Source organism: Trichechus manatus, unplaced genomic scaffold, assembly GCF_000243295.1.
Source record: "Trichechus manatus latirostris isolate Lorelei unplaced genomic scaffold, TriManLat1.0 scaffold00043, whole genome shotgun sequence".
Classification (NCBI taxonomy): Eukaryota; Metazoa; Chordata; class Mammalia; order Sirenia; family Trichechidae; genus Trichechus; species Trichechus manatus.
The window spans coordinates 15,619,428-15,636,394 of record NW_004443979.1 but is presented as its reverse complement, the minus strand read 5'-3'; the positions used below and the strand labels follow the sequence as shown (position 1 = coordinate 15,636,394).

The 16,967-nt window shown below is 33.9% G+C and overlaps 1 protein-coding gene across 1 annotated transcript in view; it reads right to left on the bottom strand.

The window, feature by feature from the left end:
• The window catches only part of NOVA1 (NOVA alternative splicing regulator 1), a 169,587-nt gene extending 152,978 nt beyond the window's left edge, over positions 1-16,609 (bottom strand). Inside the window, exons 1-2 of the mRNA XM_004376540.2 lie at positions 16,138-16,609; positions 14,316-14,459 (exon numbers count right to left, since the gene is read on the bottom strand). Coding sequence (XP_004376597.1) covers positions 14,316-14,459; positions 16,138-16,273 — 280 coding nt within the window. The 5' untranslated portion in view covers positions 16,274-16,609. The remainder of the gene's footprint in view (positions 1-14,315; positions 14,460-16,137) is intronic.
• Between the last annotated feature and the right edge of the window lie 358 nt (positions 16,610-16,967).

The following is a 16,967-nucleotide window of genomic DNA, read 5'->3' as shown; positions in this document are numbered from 1 at the left end:
TACTAACTAGATAGTAGACTAGAATTATCTTAGGTGAAGGGAAGGACAGCACACACTACAGGGGAAGTCAGCACAACTGGACTAAACCAAAGTTAAGAAGTTTCCTGAATACAATCAAACACTTTGAGAGACAAAAAGCAGGGGTAGGGGTCTGGGGACCATCCTTTCAGCGGACATCTAGGTCAACTGGTATAACAAAGCTTATTAAGAAAATGTTCTGCATCCTACTTTGGTGAGTGGCGGCTGGGGTCTTAAAAGCTTGCAAGCGGCCATCTAAGATACATCAATTGGTCCCAACTACCTGGAGTAAACGAAAATGAAGAACACCAAAGACACAAGGAAAGGATTAGCCCAAGAGACAGAAAGGGCTACATAAACCAAAGATTTCGTCAGCCTGAGACCAGAAGAACTAGATGGTGCCTGGCTACCACCAATGACCACCCTGAGAGGGAAAACAACAGAGAGTCCTGGATGGAGCAGGAGAAAGGTGGGGTACAGAACTCAAATTCTAGTAAGAAGACCAGACTTAATGGTCTGAGACTGGTGGAACCCTGGAAAGCATGGCTCCTGGATTCTCTATCAGCCCATAACTAAAACAATTTCCGAGGCCAGCTCTTCAGACAGGGATTGGACTGGACTGTGGGACATAAAGTGATCCTTGTGAGGAGTGTGTCTCTTAGCTCAAGTAGATACAAGAGACCAAAGGGGTAGCTTCTGTCCAGAGGTGAGATGGGAAGACAGAGGGTTAGGAGCTGGTTGAATGGACATGGGGAATCAGGGGTGGAAAGGAGGAGTGTGCTGTCGTAGTATGGGGAGAGCAATTAGGGTCACATAACAATGTACGTATAAATTTTTGTATGGGAGACTAACTTGAAATGTAAACTTCATTTAAACTACAACAATAAAAAAATGTTTTAAAAAAGAAACAAATATGTTGCATTACAGTTTTTACTTATTTTTAATGCAATCCGAATAGTCTGAAGAGGCTTCAATAAAAATTTTTGACAAAAGCAATGTTCTAAAAATAAAAAAATCATAATGTTCAAAAAACCTGACTATGACTTCAAAGTTGAGCTTTTTTTTCCTAAAAGGGCAATATTTGTTGCAGTTTCCTAATAGTAGCTTTACTGCCAATACTCTATAGAACCTTGAAGATTTTCTTAACCAACATGGGTACATTTTCTAAAAATAAAAATACTGTTTTCAACTCTTAATTATTTAACATACTAAACCATTTTTGGCCATACCAAATATATTTATTTCCTTAACAAAAACACAATATATACAATTAGTATTTGCATTCATTCATAAATCTTGTCAAACCATCATTAATTTTCACAAACTTCAGAGAATCAGTAAGTTGCTAAGACAGACCCCACACAGATAACTTCAAGGGGAAAAGATTTTTACAATGGCTGAAAATAGGTTTACTAAGGGTCTGTCAGCATTATAAGCCCATCAGCAGGAAACTATATAATAAAAGTAGCAGCCTTCCACTGTAAAATTACTAATCTTAGTAATACAGTACATTAAACATGCCATCTGAGATATATGCCAACCAAACTGCCATATTTGGCATATATCTAGCTCATTATCACAGTTTGTGTTGTCATATGCAGAGCATTCTTGTTTTTAAACAAAATATCAAATACACCAATGTAGCTAAAAATGTGATAAATCTTTGAGACGGACATACCTTTCCTTAATCAGAAAAGGCACGCACTTCAGAAAAATAAGTTTAAAATATTACTGTAAAGAAAATATGTTTGGAAATTTTCAGTTGAGAAGATACGTGTAAATACGAACTACAGTAAGTTTTTAAAGGCATAATTTGTAAAAGATGTTAAATTCAGATAACTTACTTTGAAACACTTCCTAAATCCAAAATTCTTCAAAAAGGTATACAGTTCTTACCTATATTATTTATCCCTTTAAAAAGAAATCATGAAATCATACCGTGACAGGGATATCAATTTTAAGGCAATAAGAATTAGTGCATGCTTCCTTTTTATGTTGAATTCAACCCTGAGTTATACAACTGGTATTACTGAATTATGAATACCATTTAAATAAAGATTACACAGTGAATATTTTTATTTCAAATCCCCATCTGGTGCTTAATGTCACTTCAGCTGTTCGATTTTTTAATGTTTCGCTACATAAGTAGCCAATAATTTCACAGATCAATGCAAAATGGCAGATAGAATTTTAATCTTATTTTCTAAATGGAAAAACAGTGACATATTTTTCACAAAGCCATTCTTTAATCTGTCTGAATTTGATAAGAGTATTGACTAAGATCGATTCTTATATAAAGTGATTATCCATCAATGATGAAAAATCCTGCCAAATCTGAATAACCAACCAAAATTTTAAACAGAGTAACTACAAAACAAAGAATTCACTAACAATGAACAATAAGTTCAATGTACATATTCATTAAAATAACACACACCATTGTCTCTTTATATACCAGAGCTTTTGTGTTTAACCTGCATCAAATTCACACATAAAAAATACACATTCTGCAAATAACTATTTTCATTAAATTAAAAATGAGTGTGTGTTCATATGCTGAGAGAGCTAAAAAAGCCTAAATAGTTATAGAAGTTAAGAAATGAGAAAATTTTATCAGGCATATGGTTCTTAACTGATATGAATTAAAGGCAAACTAGTTAAAGAATCGGTTAAGCCACCAATTTTAAAATATATACATATTCCCAAATGCACTGGCACAGATAGCAATAGTGCATGTAAAAGTGAACATGTCAGAAACAAATTCCATCTCCAGAATTTTCCTGCATACAGCGAAATCCTCTTCGTTAACATTTGTCCTTCAACAGATCTCCACATTTTTAGTTCTATATTCAGCACATAATTATTTAATAAAACACAGCTCTTATATTTCTTAAAATTTCTTTTCTGTATTCCTAGCTGCCTCATCTTTCCCTCTGCTTTTCCCTTTATAAACAAGTTAGTTTTCTCTTTGATTTTACTTATATTTCCTAAGCAGAAAGCAAGACTTTTCAATCTAATATTCAACTCCACTTTTAGACAACTAGAGCAATCCTAGAGTACAAGTATCAATATTTATTTCTATATGTATATCTATAGAGATAGATACATATATTCTAACAATACCACTGTCAGTCATTTTTTCACCACAACAAACATACTTTTTTCTTTAAAATAATTCTTGCAAACGAAAATTCACCAAGATGAAAATTTTTTAATCAGGGCTTTTTCTTTTTCATATGCAATACAATGACTTCATCTAGAGTGCCCCACTCCCCAACACATACATACAGCAATATCCACTTTTTATCCCAATAATACTAAACTACTTTTGGACCCCTGAATATACTAGTATTTTTTCATATTTCCATATGTATGCATTTTCTCTGCTTCAAATGTCCTTCCATCCTTGTCCACCAAGCAAAGTAAAATTCAACCCTCAAGACTGTCAATTCCTTTTTGAAGTCTTCTTTGAAGTTTAACCTCTCCTTCTAAGACCATACCAGTAACAGAGGTAATTACAACTTCTAAACATAATCTTCCGGTTATTCAATTATCAAACTTAATTATAAACAGTTAATTCATCTTTTTTTCTTTCTTTTTTTTTAGTTTCATCTCGCTCCTTCACTTGAGAGTAATATTTTGAGGGTACTGTATAACTAGTTCCAACCTCTAAGGGAGAGAACACATAAATGTCCATCAAACTGTTAAAGTCTGGGCGTGGTGGAGGCAGGAAGGGGCAGGGGATGCAGTCAGGTAAAGACAGACTATGATAAGGTTGTTTTAACCCACTAGTTTAAATAAGTAAGCAAGGAGTAAGTAAGTAAATAAGTAAAGTTTATAAACATGTAAGGGACTAAGTATGAGGCAGGAAAAAAGTATATTAAATTTTAGCTGTTTCATTGATTTATTATAGTGAAATCCAAACAATGTACCTGCTACAAGAAAAATGCTAGTATTTCGTGCATCTCTCTAAATTTTAAATATTTACCAAGTACTAAAAAGACTTTTTAAAATAGCCCAAACTCAGTAACCTTCCTGAAATTTTAATTTCACAAAAATGCATATATACTAATACCATGATAGCCAAGTTAGTCAAACTTTATACTAATAAATTCTACTTTACAACATAGATGGTATAATATTTTCTTAGTAAAATAAGAACATTAAATTGTTCAGTTTCCAAAAGTCAAAACGTATTTATATGTGTCATCTACAGAACTGAGTAGTGTACTGTAGGTGGGGAAGAAGACACTAAAATATATGATGAATAAAACATTTAGTATTAATCACACTTTTAATAATGTTACTTTAATAGTTAATAATATTTGGTTTTCAAGGTATCTCAAGAAAAGTCAGGAGTAGGCTGTTCTATACTATCCATGTAGCCATACATAAACTATAATGTGATTTAGATATAAAACCTTACAATGTAGGTACTTTTAATTATCTTATCAATAATTAAATCTTAATTAAGCTCATGTTGCTTAGGTCAGAGTATTTTAAAAATGGTCTTCATTCTGAAGATGGCTTTGAAATACTCTCCATAATACTGGATTTCAGTTTTCCTCACACAGGGCAGAGTGCTAAGTAGAAAGCAAAATTTCCCAGTCTGATTTTTTCTTAAAACCTGGCCCATACCTGTCCTAACACTCCTATAGCTACTTTTTGTTTATTTTAATTTTTGAACCCATTATTTCACTTATCCAAAAATATAGATTTCATACACAATCAACCCATTGAAGTAAACTAAAAATGCAGTGAATAACTAAAGATGGATTGCCTTCTACATCCACTGATATTACAAAGAGCACTTCACAGAAGTAACCTCAACTCATTTATTCATTCATACATTCATTTCCAGTGGCACCTATACAAAGCACTGGGTTGTATGATGAACATATGGCAACAGGCAAGAAGGATGACATTAATTTGCCCATACCAAAAGAAATTAATCCAGTTACTCAACTGCTGTGAGCGAAGACGATTATAATGTTTTTTTTTATTTTAATTTAAAGTAAGAAAGCTGTAGAAGAAAAAAAAGTCTTCAAAACCACATTAAATACTTGTAAAACTATGTTGGAAAGTAGTCCATAAGCCTATAATGCCTTAAAAACAACATCAGAATTCTAATTCATTAAGTGTACCAACTTAATGAAATGGATAAAGACAAAAAAACAGAATATATTGATATTTTAAAGTTAATAACTATTGCATAATAGATCTACATCTTTACTTATATAGTCTCATACTTATTTTTTTGATCACTGTAGGTTGTCCTTTTTAAACTAATTACTATGAAAACCCAGCCAAATATGTGACACCTAGGGAAGTTTTTATAAAAGTCATAAAAATATGGAAAATAAATACATCCTTGAAAACAATATCTGACTTTGCAAATCTCGTATTTTTTAAATCAAGGTCAATTCTGTTAAACCAAAAATTAAATACACACACATATATGTGTATGTACAAATGTACACATATATTCCAAATGAAGAAAACGAACAAGCTGCAGAAATCAAATCACCCTGAAAACACTGCCATTTTCAAACTAGGTAAGTACAGGAAAGCAGAAAATGTCCAGGCTATGCTCCAGGCAATATAATCTATCTTATCTTTTTTTTAATGTACGCTAATTTCCAAAGAACATGGCGTCTTTCGCCCTTGAGTGTAGCAAATTCGCTGATAAAAATTACTGAAAATGGCTACTGTACTTTCATCTTATTACCCCCCCAAAAAAAGAGAGGAAGAGAATACTTATTTTTAAACTAGGAGAGACATGTGATGAAGTGAAGACTTGTTTCCTCGAAGTCATATACAAAAAAATAATTAAAAAAAAAAAAAAGAGTACAGCAAAACACAAAGGGAATTAAGTACCTAATACAATTTTACCACAGATCCAGAAAACAAAATTAAGACGACAACTACCGGCATTAGGAAAACCGTGCATAAATCATTAATCTCTTGGTACCCTGGTTTTCAAAGGGGTTAAATGAAAGTGCTGGCTGAGATCATATCTAAGCTCCATTCCTTTCATCTTCTAAGTTCCACAAAATTCTATGATTTCTCCAATTCCTTTAAACAGAAAGCCGCTGCTACTCAAAGGGCTGTCATTAAGTCTCTGACAGAGATGCCATATAATATAAAATATTAAAACACAACTCAGGAGACAGTAACTATTAAAGCTCAACTTTTCAGGATAAAGTAAGGCATGCCTATACTTTTTAAACAAAGATGCTTCGTAATACTTTTAAGTCACGATGATGATCAAATAGCTGCGTACACCTGGGCTCATAGGAAGAAGCTAATAAATACTCATAATAATTAACAACTGAAAAGCTTCCAGACAAATTTTACACTAAAGAATGAAACTAGGATTAAAAAGAAAGTGTTCCTGACTGTTTTAGGAAACTAAGAGTTCACTTGCTTCCAACAACTCCTTCAAAAAGATGTATTCAAGACAGAATATTACCAAAACTGAAAGCTACAGTTCTTCTAAAATATTCAGTAACATAAAACAAAAAGAAAACAAAAACACATACTGCATTCCCCATCATTCTGTGCTAGTAAAATGTACTACTCCATTCCTTCTATTGCTTTCTTTCCCCAAATTACTGGATCTTAAAATAGGGTAATTACCCAATCTAACTCCTAGAGAAGCAAATTATTAACAATTTAAATGAAGACAAACTTTTACTATAAGATCAGAATGATTATTTTTTTTTAATTAAATAAACTGGGAATGAGCATGCATTATATTCTAGGGGGGAATGCAAGATTCGAAATTCTTATTAATGAGTTAATTCTGTGAAAATATTCCCTACAAATAGAATTATGGAGGCTTCAATGAATAAGTGTTCTCAAAATTCTTTAAAACAGAGAAAAGTTATTGCTTAAAACTTCAAAAAGTATGCTCAGTTTCATAAGGTAAGTAAAAAGCAATACAATCTAAAAATTTCAAATTACTGAGTTCAGAATAAAATTCATTAGAAATTTCAAAAAAACTGAACATCAGTAACATATAAAACAGGTCTTGAAATAAGAAAGAAAAAAATGTACTGTAAATTTAAAATGTAAATTATTCAACAGAATTTGTTTAAGAATGGTCAAACATATTTTATTTTCTACACCAAATAATCTTACCTGAATCATTTCGTTGTTAAAAAACTCAAGATATTGATTTCATTTTTCATCTGGTCCTGTCAATGATGCTATGACAGGCCCTGCAGGAAGCAGCAAAAGATCAATGATGGAGATTACGTGCTTCCATGATCAAGATTTGTCATGAAAAAGAATATCCATATAGTGGTTCATAGATTAGCAAATACTGAAAATATCTAAAAGTTTGTAAATGCATATGATAGTCATTCTTTTTTTACTTTGTAGTCTTTAAAATGTTCACTCTTAAAGTTTTCCTTATCAAAAGTTTAAAAATTATGGTGAAGTATATAAGTTAAATTTTAAAGCATCTTTTTTGTGCTGATGAGAATTGATAAGAAAATAATAGTTCACCATATCAAAAATGAAAAAATTTAGATTGAAAAATGAAATGACATGCGTTTAAAAGTGTGGGAATGATTTCTCCTGACCTCTTGAGATGATTATTTTAGTGTCACTACCCTTTATTACTATAAGGCCAATAAATTATAAACTATTCATAATTAAATTGAAAACACTTTTTCTTACAAACAGAACCTTCAGAATCAAAGAGTTATTGGCAATACTGATGAAAGTTCCTTAAAGAAAAGTATATAGGTTACAAAAAATATTAGAAAGAAGATCTGTGCAAAATTCAAAGCTTAATTACTTTTGGGTAATTGACAAGTTATATTCAATAGATACCAAAAAATTCAAATTAGTAAAGTTAATGGAAGAATCAAAACTACAAAATTGCTTCACAAAGACACCAAATGATTTTCTAAAATTCTAGATTATTTTAAAATAGTATATCATATCTTGCTAAACTAAAGGACATTTTTGCCTTATGAACTGTTTTCCATCTGAGGGTCAACTAATAAACAGGAGTGTGATAAGAGACACCTATATTAAATGGGAATACTAACAGAACACACAAGAAACTTCTACATATGTCATGGAAGTATATTGTGTGTCGGTACTTCAAATAAATTAAGAAATTCAAAACAACAGAAATAAATAACAGACTAATTCTTAGAGTTTTTAACTAAATTTTAATTTATTTGTAATAAAATGTGGGAAAGAACCATTTTAACAGTACACCTATATTAAATTGAAACATCTTAAAATATTTCTAATAGTCTAGATTGTTGAAGCACTTCAAAACAATTAGTAAAGTTTGCTTGCCATAGCCCCCAGCATGCTAAAAAGACACATTTTAAATTTACAGACTATTTCTCCTATGAGAATAAATACATACATATTAATCTAAGATAATGAAAAAAGAATTACAACGTATATCTACTTATTTCAAATCACTCTTGCTTTGAAAATGTACTTGAAGGAAGAGGAAATTTAAATACTTCTAACTTAAGGTTATTTTAAAAATTTCTATCCCTATAGCACCCCATCCCCTTTTTATGTGGATTTTCTCAGATTCAAGGAAAATCATTTTAGTTTACAAATATTTCCAGATTAAGAATATGGAATAGTTGATGCCATATCTTTTGATAATAAGATGAAGAAAATGGAAACTTTGCCAACCCAAGCATTAGAAATACTGAAAAGAACTGTTACATTTCTTGCATGTTGTGTTTTATACCATGACACTTCAGTCTCTGAGGGTCAGGTTAATTAAGCTCCACAGGAGCTGCAGTGCAATGTGAGACACACACTGCTGTGGTTCCCACCAGTCCAGTCCAATTACCTGTAGTATTCCAGCACTGGACAAGTGACAACCAACCTCTTCTCTCTAGTCACTTGCTCCCAGTGGTCTAGTGATAAATGTTAGAACAAACTAACCTCTTTTTGGAAAAGACTGCAAAGCTGAATGCACCTGCTGCAGGCTGCAATGATGAATCCCAGAGAGATGTTTGCCAGTCAGATCTCTGCAGATGTTGTTTAACTTTATGCTAGAGCTGTATCCAAAGATGGAAATGAGATGGCAATCAAGCACAAGTCTCCCATCCTCATCCCCCGCAACTTTATTTTACAAAGCTACACTTGCTCATAAAAGTTGTACTTTAATACATGACTCTACTGAACAGGAAACATAAGGCTAAAGTTTATGGTAAAAAAAAAAAAAATTATCAGGTGCTGAATTTTAGTTAACAGGTGACATAGTAAGTGTTCAATAAATGAATACATGTTATTTGGATCATCTATTAGCTTGAAAAACTAAGTCTCTCAAACCAGAGCCAAAAAAAACTATAAAAATGAGTTTTTGAGTTTTTTTTGATTGATGGTTTGTTGGTCAGGTTTTTAGTGATAGCACATATTTCTCAGCGCTCCCAAAACATAGATTGTTTTTCTTCTTGGTATATTATATGAAATATCTTCAATACATAAATATTGAACTATTTCAACAATTGCGTTCACTATTTTTAAACTATTCCTGAAATCATCTGCGGATAATATTTGTAAGGCAGTGTTGTTAGTAGCATTTCCATATGATTTCACAAATTTTAAATGAGCACTTTTTCCCCAAATCCACAAGGCTTCAAAGAGCAAATTTCAGAGTGTCACTGTACCATAAAAACCAATGATGTTCAATACCATACTAAATCAATGATAGAAGACATAACATCAGAATGAAACAGAAGAATCAAATAAAATGAATAGCTAAGATACTTAGAGCTAATTCTATCATTTAAAAAATCTCATGTCACAAAACATTTGCATGCATGAGTCAAGTATAAATAGTATATTTTTCAGAACCTGCAATGTTAGTATAGCTCAGGCTATGCCAATAATGTTCCTTCATATGTTGTGACCGTCTACTACTTCAAATAAGAAAATATAGTATAAAAATAAATCATTTTTTTAAAAGAAAATTTTCAGAGATGTCTAAGTAAAAGACTATGGTTCTTCTTTCAAATGAGGAAATAAAGAGACAACATATAAAATGGCCCGAAATAACTTTAGGATTTAAGGAAAAACACTAACAATGTGTCAACAACCCTTTGAACTTACTAAAATTAAATGTATAGCACAATATAATCGGTAGCTATCTCATTAAATGCGCTCAACAATGCTGGAAATTACACTACCTTATTTTCTACCTGTTATAATTCATTTTCATGCCGTTATGCCTGGAAGTATGTATCAAATTTTTGAGATGCTTTGTATTTAAGAGAAAAGAAAAAAGTATATACTAAAACTTTTAGAAGCTATAAGAAAGGTATTCACATTATACTACCAGTGTACTGTCAACCGTGAAAACAAACCAAGAAAACATCATCTGTCTTAAATTCCATTAACTCCTCTGATGTTCATAAAATAATTATTTTTATATACTCTCAACCCTAAAGGCTAAATTGGCCACTGAATTTTCCTATCTCAAAATAAAGGCAGTTTGGGGCATTTCCTTCACTAAGAGAAAAATTCACTAACATTCTGCTTTTTCATGATTTTTTAAAATTAGACATACAATGGCTTGTGACTGAAAAAAAAAAAAATGCATCATCACCCAAGTTGGATAGCAATAAAATGAAGACATAATGAATTTAGGAATTATAATTTTAAATTTTAACTTTAGAATCCTAAAAGAAGTAATTTGTATCAAATGTGATCAATTGCCATCATCACAAACATGAAAACAGTGTAAAATAAAATACACACAAATATATGCCAAGATTACAGTGAAGGATTCCTATTTGACTGATATAATGAGCATCTCCAGTGTCATACAACAATGAAATAAAAACAGGTATACTATGAAGTGTTCTAAAATTCAAGACATATGAAAATATTTATTTTATACATCCTTTACCATTCCCAACCAATAATGCAGTCATTAAGTTTTTCCAGTTAAGTACCTGAACCATTCATTAAATAATTTTAAAATATAAAATCAGTCTGTTTATTAAGAAAAACTAAACACATCTTCAGATGCCAAATAAAATAATAAAAGAACACTATCGCCATTCTGAAAACTCATACAGTAATATATTCCCCAGAATGAGAACTCTGTTTTTAACTACAAGGTATAAAAACTTTATGTAACTACTTATAAAAAGGATATATAAAGAAATCAGATTAGGCCGCTTTAACCAAGTAAGAAAAAGATATAGTCCTAAACCAGTAATAAATCAGTATTCTTTAAGATTTAGATAAACAAAATAGGTTAATGAATTACACACCGCGGCAAAAAGTAAAATAAATCTACTTGCAGTTCATTTTATTCCCATTACAGTAATTGGAAAATGTACTTTACAATTTCTCATCATGCAATTCCTCCAAATTATTTTAATATATGCACGTTGAAATACACAATACAATATCCAGTTGTACGAATTCTAAATTCATACCAATTAATATGGAATAAATGCTTCATTTCAACCTTAAATATCAAAAAAATTCAGAAAAGCAAGGTAGCTAAAGATATTTTCAAGACATAACCTGAGCAAAAAAAAAAAAGGGAAAGGAAAACAGATATGACAAATATGAAGAGGTTGTATTGACTATAATAAATCAGTGCATATCTCATTTGAGTTGAAATTTCTTCAAATGTCCCCAAAGTGTGTCTACAGTCTGTGTTATACACTCCAAAGAAGTTTTTCACAAATACCCTAGTATTTTAACTAAACCTTACAAACAGAGTTACACTGTAAAGATGTTGACCTGTTTTTAAACAAAACCTACACTCATAACCTCAGATACATTCTTTTTCAAAACTTAAGTAATTTGAGAAAATCTATTAGGTTATACAATTAAAGTACACCTTTTCCCAAATATGGAAACAGAAAGAGGCTTCGTGGAATAAACATCAAGAATATTCATTCTAATAGAATACAAAAATCATATATATACATATATATGTATACACACACACACACACACACACACACACAACTATATGAAACACAAAAATGGGTTTCCGAATTACTACATAACTCTACAAGATACCCTTCTATCTCGGCAATATAAATCACAGCTTTATACTTTAGCTTGTCTGAGATGTGCAAGGTAAGTATGCCTTATGTATATATAAATCAGAGAAGCTGAATGGAGCTAAGAGGTTATTAAACTGAACAATATCAGGACCTTAGATAATTCCACAGGCTTGTGGTCAAGTGTGAACACAAAGATTACTAAGTCTATCAGAAGATGAGAGATGTATCTGTCCCAACAGGTAACAACTTCGTTGCAACTGTATTTTAATACAAACTGTTCAGAATTCTTAAAGCTTCTTATAAACTACAAGGCTTATTTTAACCTCAAAATTGATTTCATAGCGTGTGATTGGTCTCCACCTGTTACAGACAGAGTATAAGCCTTCTTTTATCCCGACATTTCATTCACCCTTGATCAGGTTACGTCACTAGACACATGAAATTTTATTCAAGTCATTCCAGCTATCCATTTTTTCCAACATTCTCACTCTATACAAATAACATGCCTCAGAACTATAAAAAGAAGCAATTTCAATGTAATAAGAAAAAAATGCACAACTAAGTGGACTAAAAACAAAAGATCGAATTCTCCATGCACCCTTTCCAACTCACCGAAAATAAACCATATTCAGATGAAAGGGTATTTAATTTACTATTTGCAATATCCTTGATAAACATCAATTTTCTGTAACTTCCCTGCACATCTGATACCACCTCATGTATAATGCAAAAAAGCTATTTCATTTTCATCTATTGATAGTGAATTTAATTTACCAGTGCAGCTCTTTTCCTAGAACTATCATGTTATTAGTTCTGCAATCAAGCTCTTTTGAGTTCTCTTATTTGTACTAAGGGTTTTCACAATTCCACGTTGATTTTTTTCATCATAATATACCTTTTAAACATATGAATGTGAATATGTTAGCAAACTTTCTTAATGCATAAAGAAAGTTTCAGAAACAAGAAAAGCCATCTGCAAAACTATACTTACAAGAAACAAACTTTAGAGGGACATCGTATTTGATAGACTGTATTTTAGTTTAATAAAATCCACGTTCACCAAAATGTGGCATTTAATTTATACAAATAAATGACAGGTTCAACGATTCTAAAACCTTCTTATCCAGAATAATGGTATATTTCTACCACCAAGTGAATGACTATGAAAAAGAAATCCTCCAAATATTCTGCTTACATTCATGCCAGATGCCTCTGCCATATTAAAGAACTCTTACTGAAATAGATCGCTGAAAGCAAATCAGCTTTTTTTCTACCAGAAAAAAAAGAAGCAGTATCAGTCCCCTCAGCATGGAATTATTTTTTTCATGGCCATAAAGATAAAATAACCCCCAAAAGTGGCAAAATGCTAGTTCTAAGCAAAAGCAAATGAGTCAACGTTTTATCTAGGAGATACACTATTTGATTATGGATGTTTTCCCATTAAACTTAAAATCCATATACTGAGTAGCAAAATCATAAAAAAAGATGGACATGCAAAGCTGTGTAACCCTTGATATAAAAAAAAGCACACGAAATAGTAACAACAACAAAAATATAATACTGCCTAGGAAACTTGCCATATTCCAGTGGGTTACTATACCACACAAAATGTTAATATATTTTAATAGAGTACAGCTCTTAAGTAACAGAAATCCTGAAGCATTATTTTACTTCTTACATAATAATATACTCGATTTCCTTGTCACAATTACATTAAAAATGCAATATTTAAAAAATGTGAAGAGGCAGCACTTGTCCTCTTCACTCCAGGGCCAACAAACAAAGCAATGAAGCAGAAAGAGGTACATAATGGATTTAGAAGTAAATGGTCCATTCTTTAAGAAGTCTCCCTTCCCCCTCCCCTTTTTCTGAATTCACTCTAGACTAATTGTGACTACAATGATGTCTGAAAACTTCAGAGGCATCCTATTTTCTAATGACAGCTGTCCAGGTTTCTATCTTTAAATTCTGGAGGCTTATCCCCCCTCCCTCCCCCTGCCAATAAGAAAGTATTCAGAAATACCCAAAAGAATAATCTTGGAATTGGTGTAAAGCACAGACTCAATAATATATCAGTTACAGAAACTAGACATAATCAATAACAGAAATATTCCGAAATATTTTCCATAATATACTCTAATAAAGCAAACATATAAAGAAAGTCTCCACAATTGTTTAAAAATTTCTTTCAATACAGCACACAACATAGCTAGATCCTCTGTCTTTACTTGGGGATTCATCAAACAATCTCTTCATCATTGCACCTACCTGGGTAAAAATCTTTGGACTTAGACAGCTTGATAGTGGCTCCAGTTTCTTTTTGCAATTGAACAATTGTCTGTCCTCCCTTCCCAATTATAGATCCAGCAGCATAACTAGGTATGAGAACCTTTAGAAAATACTGGCCGTCTTCTGAAAAATGCAAAGAAATATACTTGGTTAACATGATATTTTAAACTTACTATCCCCTCTCCACCCTCAAAAGTGGAAAAACAGCAATTAAAGAATTGGGTATATAGCTGCAGAGAATATGGGGTTAAAAATTTTTTAAAAGAACAAAAATAAGTCAATTACACTTAAATATGTACAAAATGTTTCCTATTTTGTAGGATTTATACTTTCAAACTTGGAATTAAAATCTGAACGTGTTCTATTATTTTGCAGCACTATAGAAACTGATGACTAAATTCCAGTTGTTATTCCAAACATGGAAGTCTTCCAATTTTATCTGTGGTTACTATGGTAAAACGAAATAACAAAACTTCAGAGATTTGTATAATGACAAACCTTCACTTAAAATACTGAAAAATGAAAAAAATCCAGGACTGTAAATAGTGATGAGCTATTTTTCTGTCATTAGCAAACACATAATTAGCCACTGCCCATATACTACTTAAAGTATGCAAAACAATCATTCCCCTTCCAAATAATCCACCCAAACTGTAGGGGTGTATTCCAAGCCTTCAATAACTGCCAGGAAATAACTCAGTGTGATGTGAACTGACAAATCTAAGTAATCCTAGTGCATTTCTTTAGCACTTCTTAGTCTACCATGATCTTGTTTAAGCTCATTAATTAAAGGACCTTAAGAAGATTTTTTGCTAATGTCAAAAAGCTTAGGAGTCATTTATATTAAATACACTTAAAAGTTACTAGAAAATGTTCCTTTTCAAAAAAAATCACAATTTTTAAAATAGAGAGGGGGTGGATGAACCAAGAGAAATGAAATGTTTTAGAAAATAAAGCCAACTCCATAAACTTTAATTTCCTTCAACCTAATCATGTCTTAAATACGAAACAGCCCGGTAAACCCAGCTTTCTTATGTGAATGAATGTCCCAAATTTTGCATGTGTGCCGTTCAGCAGACCCCCCCACCCCACCCCATCCGTCTCTAATGTACATGCTGGAGATAAATTCACCTCTGCCTCGATGCATTGGGTGCATTGTTAAGATGACTCCAGTACAAATGAAGAAGCGATACTGGTCCCGTTATAACTCATCTTCCAAGGAAGCGCAGGATGTTAACTAACAAGTCACCGTACCAGACACCCCCACCCTCGTATGCACACCCCTGAAGACAAATCAATAAGACATTTGCACCGGCAATATAAGTGCGGTAACAGCATGCACTCGTCAAGATTTTGCGTACTACTTCTGGCCCAAAGCAAGGGGATGGAGAGAGGAAAACTCTCCTGTGCCCCAATCATTTGCAATCCGCTACCCAAGTGCCATTTATTTATTTATTTTATCAGACTGTTAAATGCAGCGCGCATCTTCGGGCGGCCATCACCTCACTCGGGGGTCAGCCCTCCTCCTCCTCCTCCTTAACAGACCCCCTTGCCCAGGTGTAGGATATTTAAATTGTCAGCCTCTCGACAGATTAAATAGACAGATCTACTCCGAAAAACCGGTCGCCATTTTGATGAATGATAAACACAGAAATGGAAATGTGTCCGGGACGGCCAGGCGCCGGGCAGGTGCAGAAGAGGGGGCGCGGGGCAGGGGCGCGGGAGCCGCCGGCTTGGAGCTGGAGGTGTCCGGGCCGCGAGAGGGGGATGGGGCCAGCGGGGAGGTGGAAGCGATACCCACCGCCCGTATTGGTCCTCTTGGTGCTGCCGGCTTCAGGGGGGGCTTCCAGCGGCCTTTTCCGCGAGTCCGGCGGGTCCAGGTCTATGGGAACCCCAGTGTGGGTCCCGTTCTGCTGGATGGGAGCTGCCGCCATCATGTTTGCAGTTCCTGCCGCTGCTACCGGGAGAAGGTTCTCCCTTTTGTTTTGGCTTTTTCTTTTTTTTCTGTTTTTGTTTTTTTTTCCCTTCTTTTTTTTTTTTTTTTTTTTTTTTTGCGTTTGGGGTTTCTTAAGGTTTTTTTTTTTTAATCGGATCGATAGAAATCTCTTTAGAAAAAAAAAGCAATGTTGCTGGTTTGTTCTCACTGGGGAGGGGGCAGGGCTGAGGAGCAGCTGCAGTGCAGTGTCAGAAAGGAGACTGGGGAATGGAGGGGGTGTGAAAGACGGAGGGTGAAAGAAGGAGAAGAAAGGAGAGAGGGGGAGACAGTGGAGAAGGGAAAGGGGCGAGTGAATGAGCGGGAGGAGGGGAGCGGGGAGGACGGGCAGAGGGAGTGGGAGAGCGCGGGGGCTGGCGGGGAGAAGCCGAGGAGGAGGGGAGAGTGAGGGAAAGAGTGAATGAGCAGGAGGAGGGGAAGGAGGTGGATGCAAAGAGAGAAGCTAGCGGCGGAGGAGGGCAGGAGCCGGGAAAGAGCGCGGCGGTCCCGGCGCCGCGCTAGCGCTGCGCTCGCTCCCGCTGCTGGTGCTGCCGCCGCCGCCGCTGCCGGAGCAGTTCTGCCGCTGCCAGGACTGCTCCGCGCTGCTGCTGCTGCTGCCGCCAGGTCTCGCTCATTATTTCTCCCGCTTGTTGGCGGGG